Source organism: Nematostella vectensis, chromosome 3 (assembly GCF_932526225.1).
Source record: "Nematostella vectensis chromosome 3, jaNemVect1.1, whole genome shotgun sequence".
Lineage (NCBI taxonomy): Eukaryota > Metazoa > Cnidaria > Anthozoa > Actiniaria > Edwardsiidae > Nematostella > Nematostella vectensis.
Window position 1 is genome coordinate 9,739,125 of NC_064036.1, and position 22,249 is coordinate 9,761,373.

Here is a 22,249-nt window from a genome sequence, read left to right on the forward strand (position 1 = left end):
CCCCCCCCCCCCCCCCCCATATAAGTAATTGACTAAAAGATTAAATAACTCTACATTTGCGCTTTTTATTCTGGCAGACTGCTTACTTTTGTTGATTTGATCTCACAGATATGTTGGCGAGACATTGCCTTCCTTAGGACTGGATTTTGATTCTAGCATATCTTTTATAGCCTAAACTCTGTTAAAGTGAAGATAAACACAGTTAGCATCTTGCCATTGGAATTGTGAGCAATGTAGAATGAGTTTAGCGCCGTTTTAGCGTGATACTGTTGGGAAAAGCGGATACATCGGCTTCGATTTTCCACAAAAAAAACTTCGTGTGGTATCCCTGCGGATAAGGGACGAGTTGGCCTGGATTTGCCGCGGTGAAAATGGCGGACGGAAGTGCGGCAACTGTGCTCGCAGTTTTTGGAGGGGTGTTTTTGCTTCATCGCTCGCTGTATTTCCTAATACAGATTCTGAATGGAATAACGACATTTCTTCTGCCATACCTCGGCTTGTCTACGGATCTGAAACGTTATGGGTCGTGGGCAGGTATAATGGTGTCCTATGGAGTTCATAATAAGAGCTTATTACCGTCCTGAAAAGCATGTGAAAGTCACGAGTCGGTGGTACATTATTTCTATGTTCCTAATTTCTTGTGACGGTTTGTTTTTTTGGTTAATATGGTAATATATTCTGAGAGCAAGAACAAATCAACTTTATTTATTTCCATTAGTTTTTTTTTCTAGACACATTAGCTCGCCATTCTGAAAACCCCTTGTACACCATGCTGGTCGAATTTTCCCGTCCAGTTCGCTTGGCCCCATGTGCCTAGACAAAATTAGGAAATGACCTGAATCATGTACAAGGGGTTTATTTGCCTAGAATTTTGTGTACATGTGTTCCAGTTTCTCATTCAAAGGAGCATTATGTTCCAACAATAATTTAAAAATAAAAAGTAACATTACAAACAAGACAGTGAGCATTATTCAAATGAGGGTTATCTATATACAACCTCATAAGTAAAGCTTGGCCTAAACAGGGTATTAAGTTTTTAGACATCAAGGGTGTGGACTGAAGAAATAGTGCCCCTTGACACATGCCAGGTAAACCAAACCAACACCGCACCCAATGAATTCATGCATGTACAGCGGGGTATTGGAAATTTGGTTAGGATTCAGTATCATAATAGTTGCACCCCTAGACAGGGACAAGACACCCTACGCCAATTCAGGGACAGGATTTTATGGCTTAAAATCACAATGTTTAATGACTTTGTTCACAGTTGTGACGGGATGCACAGATGGGATTGGCAGATGTTATGCTGAAAAGGTAAAAATGTGTGGCCCAATCTTTTGTTTTAATAACAAGGCATTTAGGTGAGTAATTATTTAGAAATAAACTAAATTTATCTAAACTATAATTTTTATTTATTTTCTTCTTTTATTTTCACCATATTTGTGTCCACCATAGGCAAAGCCAGGGGGCTGACCTAACAAAAAATAATGTGTGAGCTAAAGAATCTTGCCTACCCTCACATGTATTGGTTTCCCCTTCAATGGATCCACAATCTGTAACAAAACTAATGGGACACTTTCCCTCCCCCTTGCTCAATGTTGGAGGGCAAATGATCACCTTGCTACTGCTAGTGTTTTGAGCTGAAAAATCGCCTCTAACCAATATTAATCGGGGGGAGAGGGTTGGCGGTTGTTCGTATGGGAAGTGTCCCACTTACTTTTGTTGAGGATTGTCTGAGCAAGTGATTGACAGGTCCTGGAACAGGAAACACTATCGTTGATAACGCAACGACGATACAACTATGCAAACGTCAAAATCAAACACATACAATTATCGTGCCAGGATCGTGCGTAAAATTGGACAGAAGCTTCAAAGACGACTATTTTTCATTGTAAACAATCTCATCTGTTTCTTCATGTGAGAAATACCGCCTATGAAGAATTTATTACGTGAGAGATTTTCACTACAACTTTAGTCACGCATGCTTGTCTCGGGGAGAAGGTCACTTCAATAAATTCATCTGTTTTACAATAGTTTTGCTAAATATCTGACACTTTGACACACAGTTATGCTTGAAGAGTTCAAGCAAAGTGTATGCAATGCTTTTTCTTTGGAACATTCGCTAAAATTGACAGCTACAGACTACGTCTTCTGTTCTTGCTTATGTGGCTCAACGATTAACACCAACGGTTAACCATTTCAAAAATTGTTTAAAAAATGCCTTACGAAAGAATTTGGAACTCTAAAATAATACAGTATTAACTTGAGATTCAAGCTCATTAATTGACACTAGTTTTGTTTAAATGAGGGTTTGCATTTTGGAGAGAGAGCTCATGGTAGACGGTTGACCGTCGTTTTACTAAGATAAAAAGGAAGTTCATTTTTATATAAACGGTCTACCACCGTTGACCGTTGAAAAAAGCCTTTATATTTCAAATCATTTGAAAGCTTCATAAACCTAAATAGCTGTGATGGTAATAGAATAGACGAATAATTGAAGAAATCCGGCTAGCATGAGTGGGAATAATAATTTTCTAAAAATGGTAGACCGTTACACGGTCCACACCCGCTTTTTTGCACCGCCATGCTAAATTTATAAACACTTGTTGTGATGTACATTAAAAATGAAATGAGACGAGGCTATCATGTTTTCTACAACAGATTAACCGCCTATTTATCGCTTTCTTTAGTCGATTTGTTATTTATTGTTTAATTGGGAAATACTTATTAGGCGATGATCTTTTTAGTCTCTAAATACTCCGAGGGATGGCTGCTTTTGCAAATGGAGACAATCGACACGATATATAGACAGTCTCTTTTGCAACATCAAATAAATATTATAGTTTACAAAATTATAGTCTGCAAATATCCTAGCGCACCTTCATTTAATTTAAATTAATTGAATAAAATATTCCAAATAGCGCATAGATATACCAAAAGTATTCTCTGGGGACGTCAACATCTTTACTTCAAGCTCGAATAATTACTAGATTGAAAAACTTTCATTAGGGTATGCAAATAAAGAGAATACATTTTAAGAAATTGATGATAAGCGTGACAAATTCTAATCATTCCTCTTCTGAGACAATCTGTAACAAAACTAATGGAACACTTTCCCTCCCCTTTGCTCAATGTTGGAGGGCAAATGATCACCTTGCTACTGCTTGTGTTTTGAACTGAAAAATCGCCTCTAACCAATATTAATCGGGGGGGAGAGGGGTTGGCGGTTGTTCGTATGGGAAGTGTCCCACTTACTTTTGTTGAGGATTGCAGGTTTTGCCCCTGCACCCATACCCTGTGATCTCAATTTATACCTTTCACTTGACTAAACTGCATTTGACAGCTGGCAGGTAGAGGGCTTAACATAGTACTTATCAGCCGATCACTGGAAAAGCTAAAGCAAGTTCAACAACACATTGGTAAGCATTTTTATAAGTTTCAACATTCTAGAAAGTTTTAATCATTTTTTGTTGTTCATGTTGTCTTGTTTACAGAATCTCAGTTTTATGTGCAGACCAAAATTATTGTAAAGGATTTTGGAGGCAATGCTGAGTTGTACCAAGACCTGGACGAGCAGCTCAGCAATCTGGACATTGGTATCTTAGGTAATGTTTTTTTTTTTTATCTTTATACATGTATTCTGAATTACAGGCAAGCCAGAAATCTACTCCAAGTGGTTTTTGTGTGCAGAAAGGTAACAAAGGTATAATGGAGGGGGGCATTGAAAAACGTTTTTCATCTTTAGCCAGCCGCAAAATCATTGATGGTTATTAGGCTTATTCACTTTATGAGTAAAGCTAACAATAGAAATGAATGGTGCTGAAGATTGTGCCACAATGTACATGCTTGTGCCCAGTGGGAGAGTGAAAGAGTAAATATCACAGGATTTAAACATGGAATTGAATAACTGAAACTAAATGAGAACAGTGATGCTATTACCGTTCCACACACCCTCACCCCCCCTGATAAAACACCATTACCCTTAAATACTAATGGTAGTGGTGCAAGTGTCATCAGCTTTTGCAATCACTTCATATCTTTTGTGTATAACCACTAATTCCCTGAAAGAATCTTTGAATCCCTTTCCTCTGCAGATTCTTCAGTTTAATTGTACTTATACTGCTTTTAGTGAACAATGTTGGTATGGCCTCTATGATAAACCGGTTTGCTGATTTGAAGATAGAGGTAAGGAAGATGATATACCAATATTGCTCATGAATTCCCTGAAAATGTTGTTCCTTTCATGACCCCCGCCCTCATCTGTATGTTACTGCTCTGTAGGATTGCTGGAAAATGCTGAATGTCAATGCCCTCTCTGCAGTTATGGTAATTAGTTTGTAATAATGCATCTAAACAAGAAGTTTGTTAAGTAGTTGTTTTTTTGTTTAATTAGCAAGAATTGGCGACTTTTTGAGACATTCTTGTTTTGATAGATTACAAGTGATTGATCGAGCATTCCACAAATTCCCAATGTGTTCAATGTATTACTGGTGTCTCAGGACTATTATATTTGTTATTGTTGTAAGACAAGACTGTGAATGCTTGGTGAGCACCTGTGGAATCAAGCATTACAGAATTGAAACTGTACACGCTTCCTTATATGGACCTTATGGCCCATACTAGGGATTCACACAATGCTTTTTAGTGGCAATTTTTAATGACAATTTTTGACGGTTACTTTTTATATTTGATAGAAGCTATTGTCTTGATGATGGTCTAATCAGGGGCGTATACAGGATTTTAACAAGTTGCAGTCAAAGCATTCAGAAGCTGAATAAGGGCGTGGTCCCGCATTCCCATGAAGATTTCATAGCTCCCGCTTTGGGGTTTGAGATTGGCGTCAATGTGTCAGACTTTTGAGAATATTACATGATCCTCTGTCATCCTCGATCTGAAATAGGACTTCAGTCGTCGCGTGGCACTGAACCACATAACAATATGTTTGAAATCATCTGTAGACTACCATGATTAAGAAAATTATAGTTTTAATTCTCATCATATATATGAAACTACGTACATAAAAATGAATAAGTAAACATTTGATTTTTCCCCTCGTTATGCAAATAAGATCACAATTTTTTTGGGAAGTCCATTGACTGCAGGCCTAGAGGGTGCGTACGCTCCTGCTAGTGTTGGTCACCATTACCAATTGTCATGGATTATAATTATGTATCCATGCCCATCTGACCAGAGCATTTTCCATTTTACCAGATGACTCATATAGTTCTACCAGGCATGCTATCACGGTGAGCAAACATAGTGGATAAATAGAATAGATTCTGGGTATTATTTTGTGCGAATCATCCCTTTATTATCTTTTCAACATGTATAAGGAAATCGTTTTCTGTCAAAGAGTGACAGCTTACTATTAGCATTTTAATGCTAATAAATTATTTGTTAGAAATTACTAATCATTTATCTGTGTTTTTCTGGATTCTGTAGAAATATGGGAGATTAATGCATTTTCAAGTGCCCTTTGACTGTTGGCAGTTGCCATTTGCAACAAAGACCCATTTAAAAAAACTTAGTCAGTGCAAATGGCAAATGGCGACTGACAAATGACAGGACCCATGGATCCAAAATATTTGCTCCACATTTAAAAAATATATATAAATAAAACTTACGACTTTCCATTAAATATATTTAATACAGTATATGGTTTTGACACTGCTTGAGTTTATTTACCACCTTCATTTATACAAATAATTACTACCCAAAAGGACCCTTTCGGTTGTAGAACTGCCATTTGGCCATTGCCATTGTAGACCCAACTTGTATATCAATGTTGTATGTGTTTGTTTTGAATATTCAAATTTTTCATCATTTCTAGAAATACAAATTTGTCAATTTTATAGGCAGCGAGGAGTGGTTGTCAATGTATCATCCCTTGTTGGAAGTGATCCGATGCCATTGATGTCTGTCTATTATGCAACTAAGGTCAGCAAAGGCAACACTAACAGATCATATGACTTTTTGGGTGGCAAGCTCACAAGCGCTCGCCTTTTAGTCGCAAAAGAATATTATTCAGGCCTTAACAATAAGCAAGAAAGTTTCTTTGTCAGTAAGGTCAATTTTTATTTAATGATTTATTTTTCGTTGTTGTTCTCCACCGTGATGGGCACAGTCGTCATGTAATGGCCACATAGTAATGTCGGCAACAATCTTTCTGTCCAAACATTAGTTAAGGAGGACACACATTATTTTTCACATAAATGGTCACATCCATAACCCCTGTGAAGCTTTGCATTTATTTTGGTGCGCCCAGGGTGCTAATTTCTTATTGGAGGATCTTCACAATATTATCTTTTTAAAGAGGTCGTTATCTTCCACAGTCACATAAATAAATGTGCTGAATCTATAAATGTATGGGTTGATTATATCCTAATTTTATTATTACTACTGCTATTATTATTATTATTATTATTATTATTATTATTATTATTATTATTATTATTATTATTATTATTATTATTATTATTATTATTATTATTATTATTTCAGGCATTCCTAGATTTTTTCAGTAGCTGCCTACATTCCGAATATTCTAGTAAAGGAATATTTGTTCAGGTAGGCAGGACATTTGTTTGAAATTTTCCTTTCTCGCAGTTATTACTTGCCCAAGATAAAAAAAAGGAACACAACGAGATATGCATTTAATCAATGTGATTCCTACCTTATTTGCTTTGCTGTTATAAAACATTTTGTTGAAATAGATAATTTTATCTGTTGCGTACGATAGTCGCTAGCCTGCTAGCTATTTTCATTAATTGCTATTAAAAAAGGCTTGTATTTAAATAAGAGTGATCCTGTGGGCGCGAATGGATGAGATGCTATGGGTCGGATTGTATTCTTGGCTCAAGTGCCCGGTCTTTACATGCTGTTAAACAAAACTTTTCCCCAAAAAATGGCAAGCAGGCTATCTTGTCATCCCCCCCCCCCTAACTCTGTCTCCCGGTGCCTTCCCAGTGTGTGAGGCCTGCATTTGTGGCCACTAAGATGACAGGAATGAGAAACAAGCCTGGTACGGCGCTTACGCCAACAGCTGACCAGTACGTAGAGCAAGCTCTTGGAACTATCGGAGTGGAACAGAGGACTAGCGGGTTCTGGAGCCATTCACTTATGGTGCGTACACCAATTAGGCTAGGACGTATAATATCCTATCTAGAAAACGCGAATTGGACTGGAATTGGATTAATCTAACCCTCGGTAAAGCTCCTGTTACTTTCCTCCAAGCTCGGGGCTTTAAAATTGCAGTTTCGTTCCAAATACTACGTTTGTAATTGGAGTGAAGCTATCCTAGGTCCCGTTTTCTCCAATATATGCGAAAATGTGGTATTGTAAAACTGGTTTTTGCTAGTTTTCTTTGTTGTTGTTGGAGCATGCAAAACAGAGTACATGAAAAGTTAAATAAGCGCTAAATATCAGTGCTTTTAAAGGTTTTCCCAGATTAAAACAACAAAAAACAGTTAACCTCCTGCTAGACATTTCCAAATGGCATGACTAGTCAACTACAGACAAGCTGTATATTAACTTTCAACACAAAGTTGAAGTGGTATTTGACACTGTGAAAACAGAGTAGTTTAGATGACATCTTTGCTTCGATCTATCCCCTAGAACATTTCATAAGTTCATCCGAATCAGGGCCGGATCTGTTTCTAACCTTAAAATGTTTTTAATATCGCAGGCTTGGGTCACCTTTAATATCATCCCTGCCTGGGTTAGGAATAGGATATGGTGGAAACTGTGGTCGACGGCGAGGAAGATGTATATAAGGATGGCCAAGTCAGGCCACCAACAGTAAGACCCAGAGAGTCGGGCGTCGGATCACCAGAAAACGTTAGTGCTAATGATTTTAAAGGCGTTGATATGGACACAATCAGTAGTCAAGTTCTACAGACAGCATTAGTGCAAATGTTATATGGAAAATAGCCAGCATTCAAAGGCCAATCATTGTTGCTAATAATTTCTAATTATATAGATGAAATTGCATCGCGTGGTGGTAGTGGTTCTAAGACCGTGAAAGTGTTCGTTTGGTAGCGCACACGCTTGATTAAAATCGCTCAGTTCTTCATGTGGTTACCCGTGGGCGTGGTTTTTGGACATGGGTTGCAACATACCCGTTTAGGCACACCCGCAAATCATAAAAAAATATGATAAAATCAATTTGAGTAGCTAATCACCCTCATGCACCTTAGTGCTGAATAACGAGAGCGCAGATTCAGACGTGGTCAAGTTTGAAGTCATGGAAATGCGCCTCAGACAGCCGTCATACAACTCATATCTGACCATGGATCACAGCTAAGATCGAAATTGTTTGTTTTGTGGAGGGTGGAAAACCGGAGAAAAACCCTCGGAGCAAAGGCGAGACCAACTAACTCGGTGGTGAGAGGCACAGGCACTACAGAGCGACCGGGAAACCTGTGGTGAGAGGCACAGGCACTACAGAGCGACCGGGAAACCTGTGGTGAGAGGCACAGGCACTACAGAAGGTCGCCAACTGGGTAACCTAGGCTCAAGCCCGTGTTGACATTTACAGGTCTCCCGTAATCTTCATTAAAATTATCGTTTTGTATTATTTGTTATTGTTATCCAATATGAGCGATATGAATTATTTTGTTCCGATATTGCACGGTATTACAAGGTGTTACCTGAATGTTCTTGATATTCTTCTTTTTCATTCCCCTTAAGAACAAGCCCCCAGAGATGTGTTCTCCCCCAGAGACGTTCTTTTCGGGTCAACACGTGAAACAGACAAAATTATCTTCATCTCCTTAGTCTGATAGGAAAATTAACATTTGATTTAGTGAATGGCTGGGTTTTCCTAGAAGGAAACCGAATGTAAACTCATTTAGGGAGCGTTCATTATTTATCGGGGGAGGGCTATTTGGGGGGACACGATTTTTTAAACTCGGATTTGAGGGAGGGCCTAGATTTTTTAACCAAGATTTGGGGGAGGACCATATTTTTTGAACAGGTATATTTTGATAAACTTCCGGACCTCATGAAATTCAACATTTATTCCTGGGGATTCCTGGGATCTATTCCTGAAGATGAGGGTGATGAGAGTGATGAGGGTAAAATAGCCGTTACAGACATGCTGGTGACAACACGTTCTGGAAGAACGTGTCTTACTTGAAAAGCTATGCCGCTATACAAAGACCCATTAAAGTTGTTGGATAGACGTTAGATCGGGATTTATATTTGCAATTATTTGTTGAGTCCTGGCACATCCCATCGTCATGGAAAACGTCACCCATCTTCCCCCCCCCCCCCCCCCCCCCCCTTTACCCCTTTCTCCCCCATCAGTAGACAGCCTCTCCCTGAGGCCACTTGAAGTTTGAACTTTAGGAATCTTGTGACTCGAGTCGCGCAAGAACAAGGGGTCAGTTAAAACGCCTGCAATAAGGAAGCAGTCGGGGGGGGGGGGGGGGGAGAGAAAGGGTTACTATTTTGAAATTTTTTTCAGCTCAAAAATTGCGACCCTCCCCCAAATCGAAGGTAAAAAAATACCGACCCTCCCCCAAAAGAGTGACCAAAAAATATGACCCTCCCCCTAACTAAACAAAAGGTTTAATTTTTATCCGTTAACGTTTGAATCTGATATTATGACCCTTTGCTCTAAAACTCCTTTGTTTTGAACTCACTCTAAGGCAGAACACCAACAAATAGGACCCTTGGTTATCAATGAAAGGTTTTAGAGTTCAGAAGAAAGCCCCCCTTGATTTGTTACGGATATCCCGTACGCTTTTATGGGTCTCAACAGTGCCATACAAAAAAGTACATGTATTGCTCGTCAAAAAGCATGTTCTTTTTTATCTTATGGATATTTTTATGTATTTCTTTGCTAAGATATTGATCGACGGATAGAATATTGATTAACAACATAAAAGTAAGAAAGTTTCACATAACAAGATATAATAACTAACTTGTATTCAAGCCTGTAGCCAGAAATCAAAATTTTACCGAGGCAAAGCTAGCCACTGGATAATAAATTCAGAAAAAGCATCAAAATTTTATCAATCACATCCTCAAAGAAACTTCCAGTAAACACACTGCTTTCAATATTTTGAAATATTTTTGTTACCCTGCTAGCAGAGGCCCTTTCTCTTGTTTTCTCTCTTTTTATGTGTTGTTGCTAGTGTTCGCGGTTTCGTATGTCGCTTGAAAACCCAGAGACGCGAATCGGCAAGTAAACTGCTATGCGAGAGATACAGGGGAAAGCTCTGCTAGCGTCTTTTTCCGTTAAAAATCATCGAAGATGTGTTACGTAATCGACCGGAAGTAAACTGGTGACAATACGGCTTTAATAAAAAAGCTAGCCATTTTTGGTAATTGATAGTCATCGGAGTTCCCGGAAGCACGCGATTTCCCAGAAATCAGAAACTGGAGCGAGCGGATGCTAAATTTCAAAGTTTACATCATTGGCGGTTTTGGAAGTGGGTTTCATAGTTCATTAACCAATGAACCAACCAGAAAGGCCTGTTTATAGTCGCAAATTTGCAGGCCCTTGGAATAATCTATTCTGATTTTTTTAAGCTTTGGTCACCATTCTCTGCGCCGTATTGAAAGTGGACTCAAACTAGAAATCAATTTGAACGCTTGATGTTTTTATTGTTTGTTGTGTCACATCTCGTTGTTGTGTTAGCACTGAACAGCACGAGTTCGTGGAAATCTGTAGAAGAAGGAAGCCCGCCTTGACACGAATCCTGAATCTGCCTGACAGTATACTCAGAGGCGACTTGGAACCTTTCGTGGAATCCATGGCGTTTGCTTGGCAGTGCTTGCTTGTTCGTGTTAGTGTTTTGCTGTTAGGTCACGCTCAAGGAAGAGCGGACAATCCGGGTAAGTACCGTTTCGTACTGCTGTATCGGTTATCGGTTGAGCTCCCTGAAACAAAAGACCCTTTTTGCTTAGACTCCAAAACAAAGTCCAAAACACGGCCGTTTGTGTATATTCTTTAAAGCCTGCGTACGTAAATCTATCAGCTATAAAAATTGAAGCTTCTGCCTTGATTATAATAAGCGTTGGTTGCACGAGAAGACCGACAAAACCCGTTTGGTGTTGCCTTTTAGATACAAGCTTCCCAGACTCTCCTCAGTAAAGAAGGGAAGAACTTGGAATATTTTAGCTATATTTTATGAGAGGGTTTCGTGATATTATATCGCTTTATTTGGTGACTTGTGTGACTATTGCTGTACCATTTTGAGTACGATGAAATCTAGGCATAGAGGAAATTATTAAAATAAGCGATATTTTTTTTGAGAACTGGACGGTAGTTTATATATCATTCTTCGAAACTGCGTCACATGAAAAACAAGGATACTACGGAAACTAATTGACAAACAGGAACACAGACTTGGATCGAGTATTCGCTGAGTTAGATGGTATATGCTAAAAGAGAATCTACAAGAGAAGTTCTAAAGACACAAATAGACATTCGCTATTCCATGCGGCCTTTGTTCGCTCTATGCGCCCAGTATGCCCCTCAAACCGTGGCGTCCCTCGCAGTTTTGTTTAGAGTAAAATGCTTTCACAAGGGTTTAGTTTGATGATTCTTTGATATATCTTATTTTTTACTTTAAAAATTAAATAAATTTTTTTAAATAAAATTATTGTTTGTGAGTTTGTGGGCGGTTGCCTGGCCTCGGGGTGGTAAATTGATGCCTTTGACTTGTGTTTCCAAGAAATGCGAATTTTAAAAAGAAATTATCTCGTAAAGGAGGGTGGGTGGTTACACTTTCAGAGAATCTCTGCCGATCCTTTACGATTCTTGTTGGAGTTGTAAAGGAAAAAGAAAGAATATGCGAATTCCGCAAATTAAGGAACACTGGATATTTAAGGTCGCAATTGGAAAGTGAAGTTTCTTTGCTAATATTTCTTTAAAATCAAGTTGTAAAATTATAAATAAAAGAGCTCCCTTGATAGCCCGCTTCTCGTGGGATTTCGGTGGACCCCCCTTAAATAATTTTGTTTTGAAGACCGTCGTTTTCTTTAGGTAAAAAAGTATAGTAGTTATTTTTACATAAGCGACCCGCGGTTTACTATAGTATATGCTTATCAACATTTCTGTTCTACCATTTGGTTATAATCTCTGTAAATTAAATCATTGTCCTATCCATGTAGCCAGAAATAATTCAAGGCCTTTGAAAAGTCGCTTTCACCGAGATGAAACGATCATGACCGAGAAGGGAAGCACCGCGGTTCGTGACCGGTAGTGGAATGACTAAAATTATACAACTTATTCTGGTCTAATCAAAAACGTCCCCGATTTTATCATAAATTTCACTTTACGCATATTTTTAGTCAAATCAAAAGGTTTAAAAGAACGCTTTAATTTTCTGGATACGGACTGCGGCAAGTGGCTCGTTTCGCTGCATACATGCTGTAAGGCGCTAATTGTAACATGTGGACTCGAAGCAGGGTCCTGACAAATGCCCTAGGATACCCGATCTAGGATGAGAAACCCATGCGAAATATTCCCAACTCTGAACAGCTAGTTTTTCCAAAAATAACGACTTATATAACCTATGTGTAACCTAGGGAGTTAAATCGAAACTAAAGTTTTGCCATCTCTTTGCAGCACCTTCATGGTAAACTCGCAACTTAAAGTAAATGACGTGAAAAGCGTATTAGATGATTTAGAAATCTTTTCAAAAATCAACAGAAATCTCATAACTATGGTTTTGCAAATTCTTTTCAGCTCCTTTATGGTAAAATGGCAACTTCAATGTAAAGTAAATGTGAAATAAAGTATATCGCTAAGAAGTCTTTTCCTAAGCTTTTATTTTGGGCTAACGAATACGTGAGTCAAGCACAGCAAAAGACGCTTTATTCATCGTCACTCTCACGCTCATAGACAAAACGAAAAGGACGAATACAAGATGGATATAAGAGCTATGGGGCTTCATTTTTTTCAGAAACTATTTTTTGGACAAAGCCTTTGACATTTATAGAAATAATCAATTCAATCGAATGCAAACTCAAACCGGGATTCGATTCGTCTTTTGCTGGGATAGAAAGCAGTTAGGCATACATACGAACCCGAAATCATGCGTTGCTACGGCGCTTTTGTTGAAAACTTGTCTTTTGTCTTCTCAGATGGCACACAATTGGTCGTTTCTCGTAAGAGTGTTGTGGCTGGTACAAATACCACTCTGCGAGTTAATTGCTCGATTTTCGGGAGAGCTTTGAGAGCTGAAAACCTTTCGTGGACGAGACTTGGTCAGGACGTTGGCGTCATGTCGAGGCAACTTAGTGACGTCACCCTTCAACTTGTGATCCCGGATGCAAAAGTGAGAAATAGCGGGAAATACCGCTGCACAGCAAGAACTGGGGTCACATTAATCAGCAAAGATGTCGATATTACCATTGCAGGTTGGTTTCGATGTCTTTTTGTTTCTTATTTAGATAACTGTGAACGACTACAGTCTGCGAAATACATTCTTCGAATGTGAGGGGAAAAAACGAAGCAACAGGATAGCATCATTTTCCTTTTTTTTTTAGATCCACCTGGAAGACCAAGAAACATCCGCTTTCAATCTTTAAACTGGAAAATATGCTTTAACTGGACTGCGGCATCTTCTTTGCTCCCAGTTAAATACAAATGTAGATACCGCTGCATCTTTAATTGCGGGCTCGAAGATAGTGATGACGTAGTTGACGGCTGGCACGAAACGTGTCAGTCTTCCCAGCATGCTTCTGGGTCACGAACGCTTGGTTGTTGTCTAGATCACGTGACATTGTTTGTTCGTTACGAAGCTGTTGTGGTTACCGAGAACGATGCTGGAACAGTGGAAAGTCGTCCAATGGAGTTCGAGAAAGACTTGAACAGTATGTAAACCAGAAGTAGTTTACCTTCTCGGTGATTAATTGTAATTTTTTTACAAGGAATTGTAATGTTTATTTACAAGGTACCTCAGCATTTTTTATTCTATGTTGTGTCAGTTTTATTTTGCACTGCGTCAGATTTTACAAATTACTTGACAGGTATTTGCAAAGTACGTCAACTGTAATGCGTTTGTATGCAACCTCCGCCAAACACGGTTTTTTTATTGAAAATCTGACGCATTTTGTAAATGGTATCTATACCGGCACACCCACCTCAGAAAATCTTGGTTATGCTCCTGAATAGAGGGTTATTAATTAAACTGTTGCCAACGGAAATCTTTCCACGAAAGGCGCTTTCAATTCCATTGAAAAAAAAATGTTTATTTCCATTAGCCACTCTTGGTCCGCCTGTGGCGTTACGCGGGCAGGCGAGCGGGTATGGGGAGATCGTGGTATCCTGGCAACCTAACCTGTACACGGAGGAGGCCATGTCATGGGATGTCCAGTATGTCGTCACGTACCACGCCCAAGGGAAAGCCAATAGAGTAAGTACACAAATACGCCATACGCCACAATACGGCCTCAGAGTCGGGTCCGTGGGCTAGACCCCTGTCCTTGAGGGAAGTCACTTGGGGAATTTAGTATGTCTTTAGATAGAAAGATTCTGGCCTAGCAAAATTGACAGAAAGATCGTATTTTATATAAACTCCAAACCTGACACTGTTTAAGGAATAGAAAATAAAAACAATGTAGCTTGGTTATCACGACTTTGTGCAAATCAAGGCGATTTCTATCCCTGGTGAGTATCTAGTATAAGGTGTCTCGCAGTGTCCATTCCCAGTGACGTCATGTAATATGTTAAGTGAGTGACGTCTTTTAGTCTTGTAGCATGACGTCATGTTATCGGTATATTGAGTGACGTCTTTTTTCCTTTTCATATGGCGTCATTTTATCTGTAAAATAAGTGACGTCTTTCCTCTTCTACATGGCGTCATTTTATCTGTAAAGTGAGTGACGTGATTCTCTAACATCTCTAACATGACGTCATGTTATGCATGTTTAGACCTTGACGGTGCGTAGCCCGGGTCAGCATCACGTGCGCCTCACAGACCTCGCTCCATACACGCGCTACACGGTGTATGTTGAGGCACGTGCGCCGATTAGCCGATCACATGGGATAGCAGCTGGTCCGCTCATCGTCTACACACGGGAGGAAAGTAAGCCTCATTGATGTATACAGATCTGAAAATGTTCCTGGAAACCTTTATCCAGTTCACCCGGAGTGGTGGTAAAAGAAATACTAGTACTTATTTTAAGAACTAGTACGGACGACTGCAAAAAAACGTGAGGAGAGGACAACAGTAAATAGGCAATCGGGACAATGCTGATATGAATTTGTCATGTTTTTCAGGCCCCTCGGATGCGCCTGTTATTTCGGAGTGGTGGTCTGCAGTCAATCCTGAAGACCTCCAGAAACGCAACGTCACCATAAGATGGAAGGTAGGTATATTGTCACGCAATGTCACCACCCCGTGTCACGCAACGACGCAATAAGATGGAAGGTAGGTATACTATCACGCAATGTCACCACCCCGTGTCACGCAACGACGCAATAAGGTGGACGGTAAGTATACTGTCACGCAATGTCACCACCCCGTGTCACGCAACGACGCTATTTCATCAACACATGTCACGCATCGTCACCATAAGATGGGGGATAGGTTTTACTGTCACGCAAAGCCACCACACCGTGTCACGCAACGTCGTGTTAGATGGAAGGTAGGTATACTGTCACGCAATGTCACCACCCCGTGTTACGCAACGTCGTCGTAAGATAAAAGGTAGGTAAACTGTCACGCAATGTCACCACCCCGTGTCACGCAACGACGCAATTTCATCAACACATGTCACGCATCGTCACCATAAGATGGAGGATAGGTTTTACTGTCACGCAAAGTCACCACACCGTGTCACGCAACGTCGTCGTAAGACAGAAGGTAGGTATACTGTCACGCTAAGTCACCACACCGTGTCACGCAACGTCGTCGTAAGATAGAAGGTAGGTAAACTGTCACGCAATGTCACCACGCCGTGTCACGCAACGACGCCATAAGTTAGCGGATAGTGGATAGTGGATGTCGAGCCACGGTACCATTACAAGTATGACACCTTAGGACACTTACGTATCACACCGTTACTATGATAGAATCTAAGTGTTGGCATCTACTCGAGTACCCTGTTTATCTTTATCTTCGCTTGTTATACGTATCACACCGTTACTATTATAGAATCTAAGTGTTGGCATCTACTCGAGTACCCTGTTTATCTTTATCTTCGCTTGTTATACGTATCACACCGTTACTATTATAGAATCTAAGTGTTAGCATCTACTCGAGTACCCTGTTTATCTTTATCTTCGCTTGTTTATTCTAGTACCCAATACCCCTATACGGAACATAACCAAAATTGATAGATGGTCGGGTTTTTTTTATTCGAACATTAACAAATTACAAAGACTAAGTAATCTGTTGTTTATTATCATCTGTTTGTTGTGTATTAATTTTTCAAGTTCCGGTATTTAAGAATTAACCTTGTGGCAAAGATAATAAAGTAACAAAAATAAAAATGGACTTCACTTCACTTAACCTAATTGTGCTACTGAGAAATTTGCGCAGCGCATGGGTTAACAATGGATATCTCCCATCTTTAAACTAAACGAAGCTATTATCTCGTGCCACACAGATGCCAGCTCAGCACAAATGGAATGGGCGCATCAAAAGCTTCCTGATTGAGTACCGTAAGAAGGCTGGGCGTGTACCGTTGCATGCATGGAATGAGGTGATGCGTGTGAATGCAACTTGGAGGCGTAGCGCCGTGCTAGTTGAGCTAGCGTGCCAAGAGAGATATGAGGTGGAGATGAAGATGTGTAACAGTGCTGGGTGCAGCGGGATTAGTAACAGGATCACACTAGAAGCCTTGACGAATCTTCCAGGTAGAGGTACGAAATGATTTTCAACTATCATGCCCACCACCTTCATCCCGCTCTAAGATACTCGCTGCTGCCCCCTGTGTGATAACACTCGTTTGACGGATGTTGATGTTGATTGACAGCGCCTGTGCAGGATTCCCAAGAGCAAGCTCCTCGTTGGACCTGGATAGCCATAATTGGCACTGGAACACTTATCCTCGCCTTTACATGCATGTTATTGTTAGCCGTTTGTCTAAAAAGGTAAGTCTTGAGCTTATTTGGTTGTTGTTTATATGAGGTAGCACCGCCGTTACGTAATGAATGAGAGAAGTGTCAAATGCAAATGCCGTCCCTTTTGTTATCCTGCCAAACACAGGCACCGAAGATTGACTCTATCCTTTACTGGTTCTATAACGTCCTAAAGATGTGCAGGCTGGTCACAGGATGGTTTTAAGAGCTTAAGGTGATTCCTTCCAAGGAACTCCCTGGTCTTCCTCTCTATTCGTCCTCGATTCCCTCTTGTTCGCCGTTCCCAGATTCGCTATCTCGTGACGTCTTATGGCTGTGCAATCCTTTTCTCTGCCAGATGACGGAGAATCCAGGCTTTCTGTCGCAGTGGCATTCAGTCGGCACTCCTTGATAACTGCAGCCATGAGCAACATCACGCCACCCTCCTTTCCACGCATAAGCGATCATTTTATTAGTGCCGTCCTCGAAGCTCTCCATCCGATTTTCGATACAGCTTGCGCCGTTACAAGAACACCCCTCAAAAAAACTATAATGGCAGTCTTCATTATCGTTGCATCCCGGGTCCATGAGCAGACACATGAACGTTGGGTTGTTTGGGTCGGAATAAGGATGATGAAAGAACATTCGTACTTTGAAACGGCTTATAATTTGAGGATGGCATCCGAATGCTTCATATCCCGTGATGTACTGCTCTAGTATTCTAACCCGTATGAGGTCTGCACTGTCAGAGAGACTTCCTTTAAGGATGTTCCAGATCTCCACGAACTCGTAGGAGATAGGAGAGGGTTCCTTTCTGCCTTCTTCTAAAAACTTCTTCACTAAATCTTTTTCTCGGGAATATATCAACTTGGATCTGGTCTCGACTGTTCCTCCTCGCACCAAAACCCGGTGGTTCATTTCTAAACCTGATACCTTTCCTTTGTCTGTCAGGCCGAGGCAAGCATTCGGGATTTCCGTGGCTATCGGTCCTTTTACTGTGGTGCATTCTTTGAGAAGGAAATCGAGTTGAGTGTATGGTTTGGTAGATCTAGAAAAGCTATAACTGTGGATACTAGCGCCAAACACCACGCTTGTCACCATATGCGTGCCATATTTTTTGACGAATCTAGTGTAGTCGGACCAGGAGGAGGCAGGCTCAGCGTTCGTTATTTTTGTCGGCAGTTTTCTAAAGTCTTCCAAAAAGTTATTTGTGAAAGTTATTTTCTGGAGGCATTGTTTTGATAAAGTGGTCTGGGCGCTTTGATCTTCCACATACACTACAAGGCCTTTGACCTGTTTGCTGCTTGCGCTTAGTCCGTCAGTGACAGCCCTTAGAGAAGCTTTCAACGTGAATCTGTAAGGAAGCAATGAGCTAAACCTCGTAAACCTATTCAAGAATGAATAAACCTCGCGCGTGTTATCAAAATATCGCATATTATTCGTTCTTATGTCGAGGCCGTTGACTCGGTAGCAGTCCTTGGGGAAGGGATGTGCCATGGTTGGTCCGGTGGACGGAAGGCGCTTTGAGATCAGATCTCTTCTGACTACGTTGAAGGTTTGTCCTAATGGACCATAATCAGTGATCTTAGGGGGGTCTTGAGAGATCACTAAGGCCACACCCAGTAGGAGAACCACTAAGGCTGGAAGCATCTTGTGGATTCTAAATCAAAATCAAACAAGACATTGAATTCCTAATCAGAACAAGATAAAAAAATATCAAGTTTGTGATTTTTGCAACAACAATTTTTGAGTTGATTGTGGATGAATTTAAATCTAAAATAGAATTGACTATCCATATCATATTATTGTATTATTTGCTTCGTTTCCACTTTGGAACGCTTTTAAGAAAACTAGACATTCGCAGACCATCAACACGAGCCTCTCTCCGCCAGCCTCTTGAATCTTATGATTCGGAAATAGATTGGTGGCCAGGCGTTTCTTCCTTCTAAAATCGGCCGCGGGCAAGGCTTACCATTTGCAGGTATCCAAATATAGAATAGTCCTAGCTCGAATTAGGCTCGAACGAACTGAAAGTTATAATTGGTGATATTTAACCGCTTAAAAAAATTGAAAAAATAGAACATCATTGTTTGATAGTAAAGCAAGGTCTTCTTACCTGGCTTTTGGCGTTGATTTCGAAATACTGTCAATTGCTCTGTTTTGCTATTTATCTTTCGGCCAGAAGACGTCACCCAAAAGATATGGCGGCCAATCAATTTTTTATCGCCTTTCACTCTTCGCAACAAATAACTTGTATCAAACTATGGATATTTTATGAGTCATATTGGCGCTCTAAAGTGGGTTTTGCTGGTGGACGGAAACCCGTTCTAGACATACATTTCATGTTCTTTGTTGATCATAGCACTGGTTATTTTGGCCTTTAGCTGTGCAGAATAAAGGAATTGTGTGTTTTAGCGGAATGGCGCGGGCTAACGTCACTCATTTCCAAAATGGGCGCGTTGGCGAGATCGATCGCTCGCTTAGAAAAAAGGATCATCTGGAAGCGTTCCATTCCGAATCTTAAAAAAACCGCTATAACAATGAGGGGGGGGGGAATTCCCCTTAACCTCTGTGAATGAGAAGTTCATTTTCCCTTCTCGTTATTATATATAGTTTTAATAATTTCCTAAATTAATCAATTTCTTCATGTCTTTTATTTTTGTTGTTGTAGGTCAATACAAGTAGGTTCCTGCCCTGATCACGTGACATCCAGTTCTCAACGCGTGACGTCATGGTACCCTCTACAAGCAACAACTTACCACCGCAAGTCGGAGCCAGTATAGTCGAGTTGGACGAGGATCCTGGGACGAGTTCGAAGGCGTCCTCCCACCTTCCCTACGGACGTTGATTGGTATCCCCAGAAGCATGGATAGTGCTAGAAATTCACGAGAACTTATATTTTGGCTACGGTTATTGCTTTCACTTTTTTTCTTATTATTATGTGATATGACATGTAATGACATCAACTAGTAATTTATTTAATAAAAAATTTCTTTCATTCGTTATAAAATGTAAATATATGGACGTGTCTATGCTCTGGTTATGCGGACGACAATTTTCTGTCGGCAGCATCTTTCATTGCATATACGCGCACACTAGCGACATAACGACGCATAACTACGCGCACACTAGTGACATAACGACGCATAACTACGCGCACACTAGCGACATAACGACGCATAACTACGCGCACACTAGCGACATAACGACGCATAACTACGCGCACACTAGCGACATAACGACGCATAACTACGCGCACACTAGCGACATAGCGACGCATAACTACGCGGACACTAGTGACATAACAACGCATAACTACGCGCACACTAATGACAACGACGCATAACTACGCGCACATTAGTGACATAACGACACACAATTACGCACACACTAGTGACAAGGACGCATAACTACGCGCACACTAGCGACATAACGACGCATAACTACGCGCACACTAGCGACATAACGAGGCATAACTACGCGCACACTAGCGACATAACGACGCATAACTACGCGCACACTAGTGACATAACGACGCATAACTACGCGCACACTAGTGACATAACGACGCATAACTACGCGCACACTAGCGACATAACGACGCATAACTACGCGCACACTAGCGACATAACGACGCATAACTACGCGCACACTAGTGACATAACGACGCATAACTACGCGCACACTAGCGACATAACGACGCATAACTACGCGCACACTAGTGACATAACGACGCATAACTACGCTTACATTAGTGACATAACGACGCATAACTACGCGCACATTAGTGACATAACGACGCATAACTACGCGCACACTAGTGACAACGACGCATAACTACGCACACACTAGTGCATTACGACGCATAATTACGCACACACTAGTTACAACGACGCATAACTACGCGCACACTAGTGACAACGACGCATAACTACGCACACACTAGTGACAACGACGCATAACTACGCGCACACTAGTGACATAACGACGCATAAATACGCTAACATTAGTGACATAACGACGCATAACTACGCACACACTAGTGACGTAACGAGGCATAACTACGCTCACATTAGTGACATAACGACGCAAAACTACGCGCACACTATAGACAAAACGACGCATAATTACGCACACACTAGTGCATTACGACGAATAACTACGCGCACATTAGTGACATAACGACGCATAACTTCGCACACACTAGTGACAACGACGCATAACTACGCGCACACTAGTGACAACGACGCATAAATACACGCACACGGACGACATAACGACGCATAAATACGCGCACACTATAGACAAAACGACGCATAATTACGCACACACTAGTGCATTACGACGAATAACTACGCGCACATTAGTGACATAACGACGTATAACTACGCACACACTAGTGACAACGACGCATAACTACGCGCACACTAGTGACAACGACGCAAAAATACATGGACGACATAACGACGCATAACTACGCGCACACTAGTGACATAACGACGCATAACTACGCGCACACTAGTGACATAACGACGCATAACTACGCGCACACTAGTAACGTAACGAGGCATAACTAAGCATACACTAGTGACGTCACGACGCATTACTTCGCACACACTAGTGACGTAACGAGGCAAAACTACGCGCACACGGACGACATAACGACGCATAACTACGCGCACACTAGTGACATAACGACGCATAACTACGCGCACACGGACGACATAACGACGCATAACTACGCTCACATTAGTGACATAACGACGAATAACTACGCGCACACAAGTGACATAACGACGAATAACTACGCGCACACTAGTGACATAACTACGCGCACACGGACGACATAACGACGCATAACTACGCTTACATTAGTGACATAACGACGAATAACTACTAGCACACTAGTGACATAACGACGCATAAATACGCTAACATTAGTGACATAACGACGCATAACTACGCACACACTAGTGACGTAACGAGGCATAACTACGCGCACACGGACGACATAACGATGCATAACTACGCTCACACTAGTGACATAACGACGCTAAACCATGCGCACACGGACGACATAACGAGGCATAACTACGCTCACATTAGTGACATAACGACGAATAACTACGCGCACACTAGTGACATAACGACAAATAACTACGCGCACACTAGTGACATAACGACGCATAACTACGCGCACACGGACGACATAACGAGGCATAACTA

At 40.9% G+C, this 22,249-nt stretch overlaps 3 protein-coding genes and 1 long non-coding RNA gene across 9 annotated transcripts; 2 read left to right on the forward strand and 2 right to left on the reverse strand.

Moving 5' to 3' along the window:
* Positions 1-97: 97 nt before the first annotated feature.
* LOC5513228 (very-long-chain 3-oxoacyl-CoA reductase-B) lies at positions 98-8,651 on the forward strand. 2 transcript variants are annotated; one of them, XM_048725465.1, is made up of 12 exons: positions 98-534; positions 1,268-1,314; positions 3,344-3,419; positions 3,495-3,605; positions 4,130-4,185; positions 4,282-4,326; positions 5,212-5,246; positions 5,856-5,937; positions 6,502-6,567; positions 6,967-7,122; positions 7,685-7,836; positions 8,196-8,651. In XM_048725465.1, the coding sequence occupies exons 1-11, from the start codon at positions 372-374 to the stop codon at positions 7,799-7,801; spliced, it is 954 nt and encodes a 317-aa protein (XP_048581422.1). In that variant the 5' UTR covers positions 98-371; the 3' UTR covers positions 7,802-7,836; positions 8,196-8,651. The 2 variants fall into 2 exon arrangements, with proteins under 2 accessions (XP_048581422.1, XP_001633507.2); XM_001633457.3 differs by lacking the exon at positions 8,196-8,651 and having other exon boundaries at positions 101-534; positions 7,685-7,989.
* A 2,056-nt stretch (positions 8,652-10,707) lies between these two features.
* LOC116618720 (contactin-1) lies at positions 10,708-20,064 on the forward strand. 5 transcript variants are annotated; one of them, XM_032382761.2, is made up of 9 exons: positions 10,708-10,842; positions 13,099-13,374; positions 13,504-13,830; positions 14,221-14,372; positions 14,891-15,044; positions 15,239-15,327; positions 16,570-16,825; positions 16,939-17,056; positions 19,695-20,064. In XM_032382761.2, exons 1-9 carry the CDS (start codon positions 10,761-10,763, stop codon positions 19,804-19,806), a joined length of 1,566 nt encoding a protein of 521 aa, XP_032238652.2. In that variant the 5' UTR covers positions 10,708-10,760; the 3' UTR covers positions 19,807-20,064. The 5 variants fall into 5 exon arrangements, with proteins under 5 accessions (XP_032238652.2, XP_032238653.2, XP_048581289.1 ...); XM_032382762.2 differs by having other exon boundaries at positions 16,570-16,819; XM_048725332.1 differs by lacking the exon at positions 19,695-20,064 and adding an exon at positions 17,382-17,523.
* On the reverse strand, positions 10,801-13,180 carry LOC116618722. Its single transcript, XR_004296310.2, has 2 exons — positions 13,042-13,180; positions 10,801-10,887 (listed from the first exon to the last, which is right to left on the reverse strand). It is a non-coding gene; the product is annotated as an uncharacterized LOC116618722 (long non-coding RNA).
* On the reverse strand, positions 16,396-19,245 carry LOC125561283 (DELTA-thalatoxin-Avl2a-like). The gene is made up of 2 exons (XM_048725334.1): positions 19,140-19,245; positions 16,396-18,683 (listed from the first exon to the last, which is right to left on the reverse strand). The coding sequence occupies exon 2, from the start codon at positions 18,671-18,673 to the stop codon at positions 17,294-17,296; it is 1,380 nt and encodes a 459-aa protein (XP_048581291.1). The 5' UTR covers positions 18,674-18,683; positions 19,140-19,245; the 3' UTR covers positions 16,396-17,293.
* Positions 20,065-22,249: the final 2,185 nt, after the last annotated feature.

Excerpts from the sequence above, each read along its gene's own strand:
- LOC5513228 (XM_048725465.1), top strand. The coding sequence starts at position 372 with ATGGCGGACGGAAGTGCGGCAACTGTGCTCGCAGTTTTTGGAGGGGTG. Across the intron at positions 1,315-3,343 it reads GCAGATGTTATGCTGAAAAG|CTGGCAGGTAGAGGGCTTAA; the intron begins GTAAAAATGTGT and ends TGCATTTGACAG. Across the intron at positions 7,123-7,684 it reads TCTGGAGCCATTCACTTATG|GCTTGGGTCACCTTTAATAT; the intron begins GTGCGTACACCA and ends TTAATATCGCAG.
- LOC116618720 (XM_032382761.2), top strand. The coding sequence starts at position 10,761 with ATGGCGTTTGCTTGGCAGTGCTTGCTTGTTCGTGTTAGTGTTTTGCTG. Across the intron at positions 13,375-13,503 it reads TGTCGATATTACCATTGCAG|ATCCACCTGGAAGACCAAGA; the intron begins GTTGGTTTCGAT and ends TTTTTTTTTTAG. Across the intron at positions 17,057-19,694 it reads TTAGCCGTTTGTCTAAAAAG|GTCAATACAAGTAGGTTCCT; the intron begins GTAAGTCTTGAG and ends TTGTTGTTGTAG.
- LOC125561283 (XM_048725334.1), bottom strand. The coding sequence starts at position 18,673 with ATGCTTCCAGCCTTAGTGGTTCTCCTACTGGGTGTGGCCTTAGTGATC.